We start from the raw sequence: 18,301 nt of genomic DNA, 5'->3' as shown, positions 1-18,301 counted from the left end.
AAATGCAGGCTGGTTTTCAAAAGGCACAAATGGCTCTGCATCAGCACCGCATCGATGGGGAAACGGGCCAAAGAGAGATCCTATTGCCACTATATTAGCATCTCTTCATTGGCTCACTATCAAATCCAGAATTGAATTCAAAATCTTTCTCCCTATATGTAAAGCCCTGAAGACCTTAAGCTATCAAAGATCTTACACTATCATATTTGTTATATTATCATGTTATTATAGAGCACTTCGCTCTTAGACTGCATGCTGGCTTGTGTTTCAAAAAGCTTTGAAGAGCCCCTCACCAGTAGACCCAGCTCCCAAGGTGGATTCAGGAGACAGACGCCCTGCCTTCTCTTAAAATTAGCTTTCAAAATGTCTTTAACCCGGACTTAACCCTCACTGCTGTAACGCTTCTATAGGCTCAGGCTGCTGGGGTACTTCCTCTTTATCACATGCAGTGCATTTGCTGTGTATGCCACATCCACATGCACATTTTCTCTTCTGTATGCTGCAGATGCAGTTTACTGTTTCTCTTTCTCCCCACTGCAGTCAACCGATGTAGGCGGCTGCTCCACCCTCAGCCTAGATCTGCTGGGGCTTTCTTCCTCTTTAAAAGGAGTTTTTCTCCACACTGTTGCCAAGTTCACACTTGTGTAGACTTTTGAATACATAAAATAAGATATCTTGACATTAATCGTGTGTTTTGATGCTGTATAAATTAAACTGGATAGAAGGCGAAAAAAACGGAACATTAAGGACATGACTCATTATGTTGAAGGATGTTGTTTGGACAACAACTACAGAGATACTGCCTATTTTATATACAACATAGAGTTAAAAGAAGATGAATAAAACATGCATGTGAGCATTAGCTGATACATTCTTAATAAAGGCATGAGAAACTTCTCTATAGCATTATAGCACGGAGTACTGGGCCTTTGTAGTGCAGCACAAACAGTAGTTGTGTTTTCCTTTTCCTGAAAGTAAGAGTTTATGGATTAAAGGAAACTGATTAAAAGCTGCAGGAGGCACAGAAAACAACTTATCATGTACTGCAGCTGAGGCATTAGTGGATCTGCGTGGTGAGAGATTAACAGCTGCTTATGGCTTTATGTTACAAAACAATGTCCAACACACACACACACACACACACACACACAAATACAACTGCACGCAAGTGCATATAGCACAATGTTCTGAGTATTAGAAGGGATTTTCAGAGAAGCCTCGGTGTAAAAACACCTTGGCAAACTCCACAGGGAGGTCATTCACATAACAGCAGCCCTGCAGGGATTCAGTGTTTTGCTCAAGGACACTCGAGCAGGGTGGACCCAGTCTGTTGTAGTTTTGTTACTGCAGGTCTCCCACCCTGCAGCCTAAGCAGGGATTGAACCGGGAGACAAATAGACTCTTTGTTTTCTGCACAGTTTTACACTGCAGACCTGAAATTATCAGCCGAGTCACCGGTTTCTATTAACCGGAGACTATTCTGTTAATTTTTGGGTAACATTTGCTGGTTGCATTTTTGTCAGTGTGATGACTTTATATTTATTGTAATAAAATAAATTCTACGCTAAGCACAACAGCTTAAATAGGTGGTTAGACTCAGAGGGCTCTTGAAAATTAAAATGCCATTTACACTGATTTTAAACGTTTTATAAGTAATTATTAGTCCACATGGGAAAAAAGCAGGTTATGTGTGTCTGAACTGTTAAAGTTGCTAACTCTAATTTATGAACCTCCACTTCATCAAGCCTCAGGCTTTACCCAGTATGAACTTGGTATCAAATTGCACCCTCTTCTGACGAACTCTAGAAAGTGCAAAATAAACAGTTTTGCAAACAGTATGCAGGTCGAGATTTGCGCAGTAACAAATCATTACACTGGTTAGACTACAAAGGCAACTGAACTAATAGAGCAAAAGTTTGTGAGTCAGAGAAACCACTCAGGATTTATCAGCAAACAGCATTTTTTTATTATCTTGATTTAGTTAAAAAAAAGAAGCAAAGTCAGGGGAGTCTTAAATTGTTTTGCATGAAGTATTTATTGTTGTCCATCCTGTGAACCATCCTGCTAACTGTGCAGAAAGTAAACTGAAGCTTCGGTTTGCTGAGAATAAAAACAGACTTGAGGTTTCCTTTAATAAGTGTACTGACTGTCAGTTCAAAAAAAATAAAATCACATAAGGATCATAAAGAGAATATGTACATTTTCATATAAATGCTTGTGCAAAAGCAAAGGCTGCAAAGGTATAAATACAATGGCTGAGCTGTCATTCGTTTCATTTACAATATCGTCATGTGTCGCAGTTATATACAGAGTATAAATACAAGACTAAATGATAAGTTTAACCTCCAGTTTGAACTTCAGATGGCAAAATGTAAAAATAGTTCTGTGAACCAAAAGTATCCCATTGATGATGAAGTTGGCTTTTAGTTTTATAATACACTTAATAAACACTTAAAACTCTTAATGTTCTATATGTGTGAGACACTTTATCCAGTTCCACTAAGTTAATATAAATAATGCTACACTGAGTTGAAAGCCATCTTAAAATGATCAGAACACAAAAATCACAAATATAAATATATTATAACATGTGTGAAACATTTTATAGCCTCTGATTTTGATTTAACCCAATAAATATCTGAATGTTCAATATCTGTAAGGCACCATGTGAACAGGAATTTTGACCTTTCGGTTGGTTAATCTTCTTGAACAGCAGCATGCCAAAGAGAAAACTGTTAAACTGCTCTGAAAATAAACAGAGACTAGAGGCCTCCGTACACTGAGCACGCTCGAGGTCTAATGCTGAAGTCCAAGTTTGTGTGCCAAGTTCAACCTGTAGATCAAAACGATGCAGCATTGTGACACAACTTCCTATTTGTCGTTGGTCTTGATTGGCTATAACAGACTAAAAAGCTTTGGAAAAGAAAAAATCTATACAATAACTTTGGTAAAGTTTGGTTTGCAGTCCACTTGTGTGAATACTGGATAAAGTTCGTGGGGAAAATCTAATGTGGTAGATTTTTTCAGCTTGATCCAAAGAAACCCAATGCTATCTCATTTTTTATTTGTCACAAACATGTCCAACTCGGACCTTCAAGTGGCTACATGGTGTTAAAAGCTCAAAAAACCCCAAAACAACAACAATAAAATGAAATGGGTTCCTTCATTTACCCATTCTCCACCTGCTTGGCAATTTTATGGGAAATTGGCCAGTTGGTTTCTATATAATCCTCCTGACAGAGGGAAAAACTACAAATACATAACTTCCTTCACAAAGATTTTAAAAAAAAAACATTAAAAAAAGGAAAAACTTTGTCCAACAATGAAAAATATCTCTTACTGTTGACATACTGTACAGTTAGCCCCTATTTTATTACCTGTGTTCAAACATATTCCAGCTGCTGCAGCTCCTCTGACCCACGCCTGAGTGTTGATCACAAGTTTAAGTCCAGTTCCCATCATCGCATATCATCATATTTCCTGTCCATTAAAACATCCCCTCCATCAAAATAATCTTCTGTCGGGGCTTTCCCACCGTGATGGTGAAATCTCCAACCGCAGTTTTGTTTTCGGGGTATTTTGACTCCTCTGAGCTGCAGACACTAACGTCAAAAACACGGTTGGAGGTATGGCTCAGTCACACGCTGTTACCACATGTGTGTTCACACTTAAATAAACACTAAATGTGTTCGAAACCTTCACTAAAGTGAACTTTGGTGCATTTTGGATTGAAAAATTATCCAGCAGAACATGAGCTCACTTTCCCCGTTTCAGTCTTGAGTTTTCCTTCATTAAATGATAAAATAAGTTCTGTTAGTATTTCTAATCTTAACTTCACAGAAGACAGGAGAAGCTGCCCGAGTTGGTCAGACTTCATGTAAACTTTGAGCTTCTTTGCATTCCTTCATATCCCGGTGATGCAGATTGCTTTTCTCCTTGCTGTGCTTTCCAAGTATGGATCTTCCCTTCATTTTCCAGGATTTGTTTGAACAGTGGGAATTCAGTGAGAACTTACACTCTGACTATAAAACATTCCTAATTTCAGTCCTTTTGCCTCTTTACTCCACCTTCCAGATGGCGATCTTCCCATCATGTTTTCCAGCTCCACTGAGGACGTAGCGGTCCTCAGCTGAGCACAGCCCTGTCACTTTGTCGGTATGGCCGTGAAGCTCCTTCAGGACCTGGTACCGCTCTGTGTCCAGGATGTAAACCTTCCCTTTGGTTGAACTGCGACCCATGCCGCCAACCCACACCTACACAGCAAAGAGGTTAGTTAACTTGGTTAAATGTCAAATAGTTTCTCAAGCATCAGTTAAGATTAACATTCGTTAACAATCGGGGGAAAGGTGGGTAAAATGAGCAGGTGGGGCCAAATTGATCCTAAACAATTATACACTAATTTTTCCGTTTTTTGCTGGCAAAGGAGCAGTCTTAGATAACGTATTAGAGTTGACGCTGTCATGTGACATCACGTGTCACAGCTGAAACCAAAGTGGAGGCGCTTAGCTATAATGTACAGGAGGAAACTCGACACAGCATATGAGCACAGACACCTCATACCAACTGTGAAGCACGGTGATTTGGGCTTGTTTTGCATCACCAGGACTTGGGCACCTTGCAGTCTTTGCAGCTGACCACGAAATTCTGTGTATGCCAAAGTATTCCAGAGTCAAATGTGAGGCCGTCAGTCTGACAGTTAAAGCTTAGCTGAAACTGTCGTGAACCAATACAACGATCAAAGGTGTCGCCATGTCAAAGCCCAGACCTCAATCTCACTGAAATGCTGTGGTGGGACATTAAGAGAGCTGGCAGCAAATGAATGACCTGCAGGAACGCTATAAAGAAGAGTGGACCGTTAGTTAAGTGGACCGTTAGTTAATTTGGGCTACATTTGGGCTACAGTTGTCCAAGTAACCGTCTCTCATGTCAACTGCAGTATCCATTCACTGGCAGTCGTTTCAATCAGTTGTCCTGAACTCGAGAAATGCTGAACTTAGAAACCAACCACTTTCTGTTTCCAGCAATTATTTTGCCCAATTTTTCTTGAAGTCGCTGAATGTCATCAGCTTTTTATGGTGAGTGGATGGGGGCTTTGTGTGGATGGGGCTTTGCTCCTCATAAGGGCAAGTAGACTGAAGGACCCTTTTATTTGTGCCTTATATTGTTTTATTGATCTGCGTCAGCTGCTATGGTTTGAATAACAGCTAAGATCCTGAAGCCACATTATACCAATTTTATTCTTGTGTTGTATTCATGATTGAAAGGTTAACTTCACTGAAAAATTTCTTACATTGCCCCACTCTCCCCTCTCCCCTAAGCTCCTGTTGCAACCAGTTAACTTCTCTTAGAATCTAACAAATTAAAGGACTAAAACAAATAAAAATAAAACAAAAAAACTAAAATTGTATTTTCAATGTACAAATGTGAAAAATTAGCACTTCTGAGGCTCACTGATTATCATATTAACATCAACCATAAAAATATGAATATTTTCCATATTGCTCTGTACGTGTATGTGCGTGTGTGTATTAACCTGGTTTTTAACTTTTATTATGCAGTAGCATCCAGTGCAGTCCTGCAGAGTGATGCGGTGGAACGGTTTGCTGCAGTCTTTAATGTGCCAAATAGACACCTCTCCAGAATCTGCACACACGCTCCACATCTCCTCCCGCTGACACAAACACATCAGGTGAAACAGGGTCACTCTTACAAAATAAAAATGCATTTATTAAAGAAAAACAATATTAAGAGCAAAGTGTGTGTTTGTACCTCTGGTAAGATCAGAGCACAGCTGAAAGTAGTTGTGGAGCCTTTTTGTTGTTCTGGTAAATTCATGCAACGTTTTAATGAACCATTCCTCCACACCTCCATTATCCTGTCTCTGGAGCCTTAAACCAGACCAGAGAGAAAGAGGGAAAGAGAGGGTATTTGGTTTTCATCATCAAAATCTCAGATTTTCCATTTTTCCAACTGTCCAGTGTGAAGGAAACTTACAACACCAAAGCGTGCCACTGCAGCTGTAAATGGACTGCAGACGGTCGCAGGAGAGGCGGAAGTGCTTCTTCACCTGAAGGAAAAGGAAAAGTCAAAAAAGCTGAAAGAGAAATGCAAACAGGTGTGAACAACGGTAGATATTAAACTAACCTGCAATGTGGAGACATCCCACACCATGACTGTCCCCTCTGCACTGCAGGAGTACGCCACCTTTTGGCTGAAAAACAAAGCAGGCGGGTAAGATTCTTTTTAATGTACATTTCAACAACACAGAGTGGATTAGGCACAAACATTACACAACTTTAATTACCTAACAATACTGATAATACTGCTGAAACAACCAGTCGACTTATTGTTATTCATCTGAATACGAATTGTCAAAAAGTAAATAACTGTTCAAGAAATTCAAACAAATTGAATACTTTTATATTGCTGAATGCTTATTTGCTGCTTTTCTTAACTTTCTGTTTCAAAGTTCATTTCTTTAATCTGGCAGTTTATAACTGAAATTAATAACTGTTTGATTAGAATACACAAACAGAAACTGGGTGTTCCTTCAATCAGAAAACTCAGCTCAGAAATTGGTACTCATACATATCATATTGGCAGTGATGAATAAACATCTTTATAAAGCCTTTATTGAGAATACTGGGGCTTTAAGGGTCGAAACACCAGAGTGACTGCGAGAACATCATACTAGAAGGAGAGAGGAGAAAAATTGCAGCTTTAGCAGAAAATCTGGGCAGCGCGGCCCGAGTTTCCTGGACTACTGCAAAGCTTGACTGACTGGCGAACACAACACTGATCAGAAATATGTTAAAAGTGTCTGAACTGAAGGGCCCATCTGCAAGCTGTACAAATTGTGCCAAAATATAGGGGGTTTTTTTGGGGGGGGGGGATTGTGTATTTCTGTTGTGGCTGTCTGTCTGCGTTACCTGTATTTGTCTTTTTCGACCGCCAGTCCGGTGACCTCTGCCCTGTGCTCAGTCAGCTGTCTGTTACACACCATGGCCACCATGCTGATGATGTAGATCACAGAGTCCTCAGAGCCCATCCACACCTGATCTTTGTCAACCTCCAACATGCAGTTCTGAAACCAGAAACATGTTTCTGAGCACGAGTCCACAAGTATTACAACAATTTCAGCTTTACACATTTTTTTAACCTAGAACTTCAACATTTTCTACCTGGGTAACAAAAAAAATCCCCAACAACTCAATCATTTAATTCTAAAGCTCCTTTCAGCTGCTTCCACAGTCATAATGGGGTCGCCACAGCAGGTGTCTTACCATATTTAATGTCAGAAGCTCTTCCAGTTGAGCTGCTAAGAGCTTCATGCAGTATGCAATACTCAGCATGTCCACTAGGTGGCAAAATTGTTATGCAATACTCAGCATGTCCACTAGGTGGCAAAATTGTTCTAATAAACTACTGAAACACTACCTGACAAACATTAATATCGAGTACCTCTGTGTTTACAGAATGTGCAAATAGATTTGTAAATTACAGCTAAAAATTATCAATAGAAAAAATGTTTTAAATCACTTTGTCTACAATAATTTCATGATATTTTGTTGACAGCTGTTTTCAAGCTGGTGGTAAAAGTTAGAAATCGTAGTCCCAGTGTTTTATAAGTGACCTGGTGGTGAAAGAGAAAACACATACACCACTTATCTCTGTCTCACACTTCCAACATATTCCATGTAACTGAACTGCACAGTTGAAGTAAAGGTTAGACTTAAGAAGTGTCTTAAAACCTCACAAATCCTTTCTCCTGGAGAAAATGTTTATGACCTCGACCACTGGCTGGTGCTTTCAACCCTCCAGCCAGCTACCACTGGAAAATGCTTTGTTCTTTGAGGGAATGTAAACTATTCAAAACACACCGTGGACTCCCTACAAACATGCAATTTCATGTTGAAAGATAATGTTTGAAGTGAAGCCAGAGAAGGAGAAACAAAAACCACTTAATATGTACCTGATGTCTGTGGCGTGCTTATCTGCTGATTTAGTTCAGGGACAAGCAAATATCTGGCCAAGTGTTTTTATTTAGTGGTGGAAAAAAAAAGACTACTAGCAGAGGTTTAGAGAAGCCAGTTTAACATGTATAGGGTTAACTGTGTGAAAGGATAAAATTTGAATATTTACTGCTGTTTTTTGGGGTCTTTTCTTTTGATTTTGATGCATAGCACAGTAGTGCAGTCGATGGCACTGTTATCTCACAGCAAGACAGTCCCAGGTTCAAATCCACTGACCAACTGTGTGGAGTTGGCAAGTTTTTCCTCTCCCTCCAATAATCCAAAGACATGCAGGTTAGGCTAACTGGTGACTCCATGTATGAATCTGGTCATGAATGCTTGACTACCTGTGTGTTTTAGCCCTTAGCCAAGCAACCTGTCCATAGCGTACCCCTCCTTTTTGCCTTGTGAAATCTGGGACAGGTGTAAGCCAACCCATATAACTGAATTGAATAAGTGGAAGAAAATGGACTGATAGTTTTCATGAATAAAAATAAAAATGTAACTGTGTTAAGAGTGGACCTACAATGCTCATTTCCAGCTCCATATTGTAACAATTTACATTGAGCTTAACTGTAGTAGCTCTAAAGTTTACAGTTTAAAAAATTTCATCCCTTGTCTTAAACAAGATGTTTTAGCTTTCTTCTGATTGGTTGCCCCTTCAAAATAAAGTTTTGAACGGCAGATGGGTGGAGTTTTTGCACTGATAACCCAAGTCATGCACCAGACGTTAAGTAAAAATGTCTGGAACCAATCATTTAGACCAGTCAGAGCCTGACTGTTCGTTTCATGTGTTCTTCTCACCAGTCTGGCATTCCCAACATGGCAGGTGTGTGTGAGGGACCAGCTGGAGGCATCAAACACCATCACCTTCCCCTTATTTACCGATACCCATAATTGACCTGAAATAGAGAAGAACACACACACAGAGTTTATCAGTTATTTCTCAACACCCTATCATTACACTTGGCCTGCACTGAATATTACTTTTACAGATTTCCATGTCTTCTACTCCAGTGGCTACTTAGGCGTTTTCTTCCAGCAGTGTAAAGGGAAACACTTCATGTCAGTGTTATTTTGCAGCTCGACTCCACCCAACCAACCCAACGGTCAGATTTCTCCCAACGTATTCAGCACTTTTAAAAAATGCCCCAGCTCATAGGGAAGGAAAAAAAAGGTAACATCCTGTGTTTTTACTTCAAGGAGCAGAAAAGGCCAGTGGAACAGGAGGAAAGAGGACTTATGAAGTGAAAAAGTTAGAAAAGGAAAAAAGTGTGAGAACAGAGGGGAGAGGAGAGGGTTGGGTGAACTGGATCTGTGCCAGGAACTCAATTCAGTGACCTATATTCAAACCGGAGAGGGAGAAAGAGTCCGAGAGGGCCGGGGAGGGAGGACCTGAATGGCCAGATTTGTTCTTTTTCACCAGCAGAAATCCCAAAGAGCAGCAAACTGCTACAGAAGAACTGAAATGTGTTTGTTAATGTGTGGATCACTGAGTGTGACTGTGCATGAGTGTGCTAGAGGCGGGGGTTAGTCTGCCACCAGCATGTATTTAAGTGGACCCAGATGGCTGTCTGCTGACGGCCACTGAATGGCTCTGTGGATCTTTTTTTAAAGCTTTTCATTCACGGTCTTCCGGCCACGTAATGTGCCAGGCTGTCGGTGGCCCAGGATAAAAATCAAGGATGCAGTAAACAACAAAGGCCACAAATAATGACCACAATTCATAGGTGACATATAAAAGGAAGAAAAGAAATAAACCACAAACTACAAGAAGATAGTTTCACTTCCTTGGCAGTTACTCTTCTATTGCTTTACACTAATATAAGAATGAATGTCATTTAAAAAAAAAATATATATATATATATATATTCTATGTTATTTAATGTCTTTCCGGTGTGGTGGAACGTACAGTCTACTCTGTCTTCTTAGGTGTTTAAATCAGGTGACTGAAGGCCATAAAATGATCTGCATCCTCATCAAATCACTCATCCCTTTGGCCTGTCAGGACCAAGCTGCCAGCCAACAACAGTCCACAGGTCACGTCCAGACAGAGGCTTTTATTACACAAACTCTCTCTTCCCCTTGTTTATAGTCAACAACTAATTAGGACAGAAAAAAAAACGCCCTAAAGTAATTACTTAAAAAAAAAAAAAAACAAACTTTCTGCAGTCCTTACATTTCTTCACAACTTATGTCAGTGTCTGTTCTTTATACTTCCTTTTAGAAAGAAGTAGAGTCTGCAATCTTTTTTTTCAAAATTGACAGAATTTTGAGGGAAGAGAAGTACCATGAGATACCCTGAAATATTAACAGCTTACTTTTTCAGCATGACAACGATCCCAGACACACTGCAAACGCAATTCAAGCAAACCTTGATAAGAAAAACACATTTGCACACCCTCAGTCATGGATTGGCCTCCCCAGGACCCAGACAGCCCATACAGCCATTCCAACTGCAGTTTTGTAATCACTATGTAAAGCACTTATCCTGTGCTTTCCTATGATTTCACAGCTCACAATAAAAAGAAGAGAGTCCACATATTTATGACCATTTATTCCAGTGACTGAGGAGAGGTTTCCTTCCAAGCATGTTTTTAAATATCTTGCATTTCCTTTTGGCGTATACTGTAATATGAGACCGGGGAGGAAGTGTGGTTGAGAAACTTTATTGCATCTGCACGCTTTTTATGTCAGTGTGTGCCACAGTGATGACAGATAAACACCAGGTTGTTTCTTTTTGTGCATTAGTCAACATATATGTCAGTGAATGTGCGTTAGTGTTACAGTTAAATTGGGAAATTGCTCTGCTGCTGCAAAGAGCCAATCACATCATCAACTCCCACACTGACCAATAAAAAAGGGGAAGAGGCTGAAACTTGTTGTAACAGTGTTGATGAGAAATGGTGGAGAAACTGCTCGTTTACGGGACACATTTAAAAGCTCTGTGTGTGTGTGTGTGTGCGTGTGTGTGTGCGTGTGTGTGTACCTGATGTGTAGAGAAGAACATCCACAGCCTGAGGTGAAGCAAGTTCCAGCGAAGGGTTAATTTTGTGCTTTAGTGTCTCTGCAGTTGTCTTGGGAACCATCATCGGGACTGGAGACAAAGCAAAGAGCAGCAATTAACCTTAACCAGGTGATGAAAGCACGAACTCAAATTGAAAGATTACTGTAGTCTAGATGAGTCATAAAGTTTCCAAACGAGCACAGTTTTATTATGCAAATAGGTCCATAACCATAACAAAACACATCTTCCTCTACCTTCCGTCTTGATGCGGTCAAAGTAAGCCAGCTTAGAAGCAGCGTAGATAGCCTTGCTGCTCTGAAGACTTCCCACTACGGCGTCCATTAATAAGGCATTGGTCAGAGCTTGCTGCATGTACTGGGGGTCCTGAGAGAAAGATTTATAGAGAGACAGAATTGTTTAAAAAAAAAAAAAAAGGCTTAGAAGACAACGCTTATGGTTACCATCCTTATACTTTTACAAAGTTTGTAGAATACAATTTCGGCTGGTGTAAACGCTCACTAATGTACTTTTGACTGATGTTCAAGTTCAACCCCAATAAGCCAGGTGCCATCACCAGACCAGACACACATACATACAACAGCAGTTACGTGATTTTTTTATAATAAAAATGAATGAAAAAAAATGCTGATGTCACAAAGGGGGAAAAAAAACATACCAGGATCAATAGTCATCATGAGTCATACTCTCAGACTTAAAAGGTGTAAAATAGCATGGCAATCCATCTCAGAGGTCATACATATATTTAAGTCTTCATAATGGATTGACCAATCAAATCAAGTCAAATTAAAGATATAAGGCCACTCTTTTCCAGAATAACCATATCTTAGTTTACTAAATTTTTTAGATTTATGGTCTCAATAAACTTATCACACCCAAAGATACTTATATTGACATGATATACAAATAAGACAAGCTGTAAATATTCACATCTGAAGACGTGAATATAGGCAATTAAAACTGAAATAATCAACGATCAGAGAAGATTTACATGTGACTAAGCAGTGCTGTAGATGTTTATCCTGTCAGACAAGCTGGACAGTCATCACAGTCCGCCTAACTAGAGAAACTGACAATCAAAGGAAGTGAGAAATGATAACATTTTAAATAAAGAGAAGAGAACAGTGAGGGGGGTAAATGTGACAGACAGATATTTTACAGTTACATCTTTTGGTTTCACAAAGGAAACCCCCTGTGTTTGTTCAAGTGTGCCTATTTGTGTTCATGTACAACTGAGGGAATTTCAGCCACTCCCTCACAGAAACTGACACACACTCAAACTGATGCCTGAATAAACACGAGGTATGAATAATAAACGAGCAAGGTAACTCAATAAATTAGCCTTTTTCCTGATGTATCGTCTCATTTTCCTCTATGCTCCCTCACAGCAACACTCACACAGCCTCTTCATCACAGATTTACCTTGTGCTGGTCAGCTGTGAAGCGCCCGGCCCACATCTCTTTGACCATCAGGTTCCAAAGCTCAGTCTCCGTTTTTAAATTAGCTTCAAAAGCTTCCTTCCTTCCCCGGACACGAAGCTTCAGGCCTGGGATTCGCAGGAGCATGAAGGGAGCTGAGGACACCTTTACTTCCTAAAAGGAAAAACAAAAATACACAAAGACGACATCTACTATAGATTGCCGTTTCAAGTCTTATCTAACTGGGCAGAGCTGTATTTGTATCTCCGGTTTTCTCTTCTTTTAATCTCACCTCTAAATCTCGGTACTGTGCCACCTCCACATAACCTGGCCGTCCATCCGTGAGCAGGAAGAGCCGTCGCTGAGTCATGGCGATTTTCCCCACTCCGCGGCTCGTTTTTACTGAAGACGACACCTTGAAGACGCACTCGTTGGCCTCAATGTGCTCCAAAACAGATGTTGGCAGACAAACCTTCAGATCAAACGAACACAAAAAGCTGAATAAGGTGCCAATTTGTTCAACTACAGTGTAAACTATTGAAGCTGGTTTCTGCCACTGAAAAACCGAAAGCATCTTTTGCCATCCATAAGTCCAAAATTTCAGGTTTTTAATCTCAGAATATTGAGTTACCACTTCACAGATCTGAGAAAATAATTTAAAATAATTGTAATTATTTGAATTTCAAGAAAATAAACTGAAATTTTAACTTAAAAAAAATGGCAACTTTTCCCATTTGCAGAAACAACACTTAATAGTAGGTTTATAATTTAAATTATAATCTACACAGAACCGCAAATCACTGTTTATTCTCCCATCGCAATTTGTTTAAAGTAGTGTAAAGTACAGTACAGACCTCTTGTGCCTCAGCCTCAGTCTCCTTCCAGATGGTGTAAAAAACCCTGAACAAATCTGGACTGACCTGCTTCTGATGACCTGCATCAAACAAACACACACTTTCAAAACAACTGAAGAGAGTTTGTGGATATCCTGTATCAGACCTACTTGGTCTGCAACAGTCTAAAACCTATCATTTAATAAAAATAATCAACTTGATTTGTGCAGAATTTATCAAAATCACTGTTATAAACATATCAAACAAATACCTAAGATACATATTAAAATATGAATAAACAGGAAGGTACAATGAACAACAATAGTTGGTTAAAATTCATAAAACACTCAGGATCAAATCCAAAAATGTGTGTTTCATTCTCAAGCAAACAAGCTAGTAGCTCATCATAGAGTTCATATCTATAATATTTCCTCTATCTATAGCAGATATTCTAAAAATGTTCTAATGCAATTAATTATGTTTTTTTTAATAATTTTAAAGAGTCAGTCAGTCATGATTTACTGGCAAAACATTACAATTTCATCAAAGCTGGCAATTTGCACCTTTAAGTAAATATGTTGCAATTAAAACAATTAAGAGTAAAATAAAAAGAAACTTAACATTTAAGAATAAAAGTTCATACTAAAGCCTTCAGATAGGAATAAGTCTTTAAGTTGTCATAAACCTAGAATTGCCTCACAAACTCTCATAAACAGGCATCTGCTTACTCTCTGAGTCAGCTCTGTTTCTCTTTCCAAGCATGCCTGCAGAGTGAGCGACTGGAAGCTGCAATCCTTACTGTACTCCAACAATGGCCACATACAGTACATCGTCTCTGTGCACCCCCACACCCAACCAACCACCCAGAGAGATACGAAACTATGTTCTCACCCACTGAATCCCACACAGTCACCGCCTGACTGCCTTATTCATTTAACATCAACGCTTACGTAACACGTTCTAAAATTACCACATAACCATGTGTTATGTTGTAGGAATTTTTATATAAACACCACTTTTTTAACTGACTATACAAAAAAAAAAAAAAAACAGGAACTTATAATAGGAAACAGCAATTATAATAAATTTACAATGCAAAAGGAGATCCAAATCCTGTTGATGTGACTCTGAATCTTATCCTCTGCAGCAAAAGTAGAAAGGAAAATCTGACTTTAGCCTGCCATAACATCCAACAGGATGTTATGGCAGAAAAAAGAAAGAAGGCTTTTTCCAAAATCCCAGTGTGCAGGCAAAGATAAGTTCTCACTGTAAGCTTCCTTCCTTCTTTTCAATCACATATGTTTTGCAAAAGCATCAGTTTTTACTCCCCGTTTCCTACTGACACTCTTTCCCAAATTATTCTTACTACTGGAACTGAAATTCTTTACTACACATGCCAAAGCTTTAATATCTAAAACCAACACAAGAAATCTGTGCTGACATGAACGTTGTCAGATCAGGAACTGTGGAACTACTTGCACCTTGTGAACTTCTTTTACTGAAAAAGTCACCTCTGTTCCGACTGAGAACACCTCAAGTATGTGCAAAAAGTAAACAGGAAATAAAAAGAGGTCATAGAGCAACGAATGCCCAGCGAAGCTCTGGTCATGCCTTCAAAGCTGCACAGCAAACCCTTCAAGAAAGAGTGAGGTAATGTTTAACCCGAAGAATAAATATTTGCTTGGAAAAAGAGAGGAAGACGGGCATAACACAGGAAATATCCTGTGAGTGTGTGCCTGCGTGCTTTACCAATTCTGACACGCGTTAGTGAGAGAGTACAAAGCAGTCTCCCACTTATATGCGTAAAGTCTTGTGCGTCCCCCCCCCACAAAAAGTTCTATGTGTAAACTTTAATAAGAAGGCAACAAATCGCCTAAATTTCTACATTTACTCCAGGACAGTAGAAAAACTTTGGAAGGGGAAAAAATGACTGGAAATTATGTGTAATTCAAATTAAAAACCTGAGACTTCTCACGACTTTTAGGTTAATTGGTCACATAAATAAATAAGTACCTACCTACAGTTAGAGCGTCAAAGAGTCTCTGAATAGTTCCTTGGTCTTTAACAATGCCAGACTCCTGGACACATTTCACAAACTCCTCAAGCTGCATGTATTTTGTCGGCAGCTGGAATCTCTTTATGGCACCTTCCTCGTGCCCGTTTCCACGGCCCGCACGTTCCCGCTCCTGGTCCCTTTTGACCCGACTGATAAGCCGTTTGAGTTCGGCCTTCCTATCCGCCTGTCGGGAGATTTCAACATTATGGCGGAGGCCTTTGTTTGTTTATTTAACTGTCAGTAAGATTACACACAAACCGCTAAGATGGACTTCATTTAGACTAGAAGGTGAGGTGGAAGCAGTGGACTTGCCCTTTTTATTTATTATTATTATATTTATTATTGTTAAAATAATCTGCAATCACCTACTTATCCTGTGATGATAAACTGAGTTGCTGACATGAAATTTGATGCTGTTAACACCTCACAATCTTACTGAGGGCAGTTTGTAAAGAAAGAAGAAAACTATGGTTACTTAAACACAAGTATATTGTGTTTAAGTGGCTAAAGATGTAATTAACTAAGGTGGTTCTAGGCAACAGGGTTTATATCTGCATAGAGAATACAACAGTTCCCAGTCATGACAACCTGAACTGACCTGTAAACGTTCAGACTCTGGCAGGGAGTCCACCAAGGACTTAACCATCTGAGAGGGAAAAATATCAGAGTCTGTCTTGTACAGACTCTGGAAGTCCTCTAATGCATCAAGACGCCTGTTGGACACAGTGTTTACCAAACCACGCAGATAATGGTACCTGAACAGAGAGATAGATGAGATGGTTAGGGATCTGACACTATATAAGGTTCAGGTATTGTTAAAATGACTTAAAATAGAGACATCCATCCATCCATCCATCCAAAAATTAACACAATTTATTGAAGAAACATGAACCTATTTCCTTGTACATTTTTATAAATTTCTACTTTATATGAGATTTCAGCTTTCTTCGTTCTCGTACCTGGCCAGTAGAGCGGACTCTTCCGGTGGTGTAGCATTAATAGCTTTCCCCAGTGAAGCAATCATGTCAGAATAATAGTTCTGGACATAGTGGTAGGCCAGCGGAGGAGGGAATTCTGGAAGACGGAAAACTTTCACTGCTTTCTTGGGGGACTTTAAACCTGAAGGGAGACAAACGAAATTACAAACTGATTGCTACTTGACTAAATCACTTTCACTTTTCCTTAACTGGGACTGACCAATATCAGGTGTCATCTTCCTGGAGACTGTTCTGGGACTGATGATGGGTAAAGTTTCACTGACCGACTGCACCAGATTTGGCAGGCTGGCTCCCAGCCTTTTGCTCAGCTTGTTGTCAGGGCTGGCGTATGTTTTGTAGCCAGACCTGGAGAGCTCAGACATTGGAGGACGCCGGGGAGACTCTGTCATTCCACGATTCCTGAATAGAAAATTGATTGAGGCACAGATTGTGTTTTCTTTATGGTTGGTGATGACAGCAAGCTGGTGAAAGTAATTGAATCAGACAAATCTATTTATTTACCGAGGATAATATGCATTTTTAACATGTCATTTACATTATTAACGACTGTAAAATCTCTATAAACAAATATCTAATTGAGAAAAAAAAGCCTGTAGTCTGAGTTTTACTGACCAATCATGCTTCAGCTGGCTTTAGTTGCATACTCTGTGCAAAACAGCAAAAAAGGACTGCATGTGCTAAAAATCTACTCTGACATAGCTGTTAATCATGTTCTATTTATTTGTCTTTTATTTTCTGTTTATTTAAATTTGTAAACTATGACCAAGGACAGAAGAGGAATTTTTGGCCAAGAAATCTGTTGCCTGCACTGGAAGCTTGTTATCCCCAGAGGCCAAGTCATTAAACTAGTTGACATGTTATGTGATGACAGTAAAAACATCTCCAAAGCAAACTATTCTAATGAAAATCCTGATTTAATGTCAACTGCAACCAGCACTGGAACAAATGCATGACTGCAACAAAAGTCATTCAACCTAGTTTTTCATTATGAGTTTCATGAGTCATGAGCACCTTAGCTCTACCTTCTCAATCCTACCCTGTCTGTGCTTGTTTTGTTAAATGATTATATTTTTAGGGCAGCAAGTAAAAACCATTTAATCTCTTTTTTTATTTTATTATATATTATAACCCCAAATGCACACCTTATAGTCAAAAACCCCAAGCAGGTTTATATAAGACTTACACTGTCTGACAAGACAAGAAGTCAGATAAGTGTAATTTACTGAAATAAAAGATCAGTATTAGGATGTAAGATGACATTCACTATTGTTTTATATCAATTTTGTGGTCCTTTTGACCAGTTTCAAAAGTTTGTATGATTTGACTGGTCCTCATTCAAAGAGAGTGGTGAACAGTCTTTATTTATAATGATTTCTTTTTCCCCTCTTTCACAAAAAGCTAAATAAATTACTAAAAAGCACTACATACAAAGGCTATTCATACACTGGTATCTGCACACAATTTCACAGCCTGTGGGTCACTATAGCAGATAAAAACTGCAACAATCTATATTTTACAAACTCACCCAGAGTCACTCTTCCCCCCAAAACACAATTAATGATATTAATAATGTACTGCCAAAACAGCTGCAGCTCTACCTTGTTTAACAAGTAGAGCAGCTCTGAGGTAATCCTGGATTCAGCCTCAGTATAATGCAAGGAGTACAGACAGGAAAATGCTGAGTAATGACTCACAAGTAAATTACACTAAGACAGTGGACACCTGCTGTACCTGTTTGAGAGCTACCACCTGAGATTGTTTGACGAAACGTATAATGTTGGAACTGATTAACATTCACACTGAAACCAGTGATGACGTCATGCTCTTATCATACCTGTGCATGAGATTACGTGTGTTCTGCTCCATCCGGCTGAAGGTGTCCCATTTCCTGTTTAGCCGGTCGCGCAGGAATGAGTGGAAGATGTGAGTTTCTAATACCTGAGATAGCAACAAAGAGA

The 18,301-nt window shown here is 39.3% G+C and overlaps 1 protein-coding gene across 2 annotated transcripts in view; it reads right to left on the bottom strand.

Moving 5' to 3' along the window:
• Positions 1 to 2,016: 2,016 nt before the first annotated feature.
• dennd3a (DENN/MADD domain containing 3a) overlaps positions 2,017 to 18,301 on the bottom strand; it is a 29,376-nt gene continuing 13,091 nt past the window's right edge. For both annotated transcript variants that reach the window (XM_031742759.2, XM_039605850.1), the window contains exons 14-30: positions 18,178 to 18,281; positions 16,543 to 16,742; positions 16,305 to 16,464; positions 15,944 to 16,100; positions 15,307 to 15,529; positions 13,311 to 13,390; positions 12,749 to 12,928; positions 12,460 to 12,630; positions 11,274 to 11,403; positions 11,002 to 11,109; positions 8,817 to 8,914; positions 6,930 to 7,084; positions 6,145 to 6,211; positions 5,995 to 6,067; positions 5,770 to 5,888; positions 5,534 to 5,671; positions 2,017 to 4,253 (exon numbers count right to left, since the gene is read on the bottom strand). In XM_031742759.2, coding sequence (XP_031598619.1) covers positions 4,059 to 4,253; positions 5,534 to 5,671; positions 5,770 to 5,888; positions 5,995 to 6,067; positions 6,145 to 6,211; positions 6,930 to 7,084; positions 8,817 to 8,914; positions 11,002 to 11,109; positions 11,274 to 11,403; positions 12,460 to 12,630; positions 12,749 to 12,928; positions 13,311 to 13,390; positions 15,307 to 15,529; positions 15,944 to 16,100; positions 16,305 to 16,464; positions 16,543 to 16,742; positions 18,178 to 18,281 — 2,358 coding nt within the window. In that variant the 3' untranslated portion in view covers positions 2,017 to 4,058. The remainder of the gene's footprint in view (positions 4,254 to 5,533; positions 5,672 to 5,769; positions 5,889 to 5,994; positions 6,068 to 6,144; positions 6,212 to 6,929; positions 7,085 to 8,816; positions 8,915 to 11,001; positions 11,110 to 11,273; positions 11,404 to 12,459; positions 12,631 to 12,748; positions 12,929 to 13,310; positions 13,391 to 15,306; positions 15,530 to 15,943; positions 16,101 to 16,304; positions 16,465 to 16,542; positions 16,743 to 18,177; positions 18,282 to 18,301) is intronic.

Source organism: Oreochromis aureus, linkage group 22, assembly GCF_013358895.1.
Source record: "Oreochromis aureus strain Israel breed Guangdong linkage group 22, ZZ_aureus, whole genome shotgun sequence".
NCBI lineage: Eukaryota > Metazoa > Chordata > Actinopteri > Cichliformes > Cichlidae > Oreochromis > Oreochromis aureus.
The sequence above is the reverse complement of the archived record's forward strand: the minus strand, read 5'-3'. Positions and strand labels throughout refer to the sequence as shown.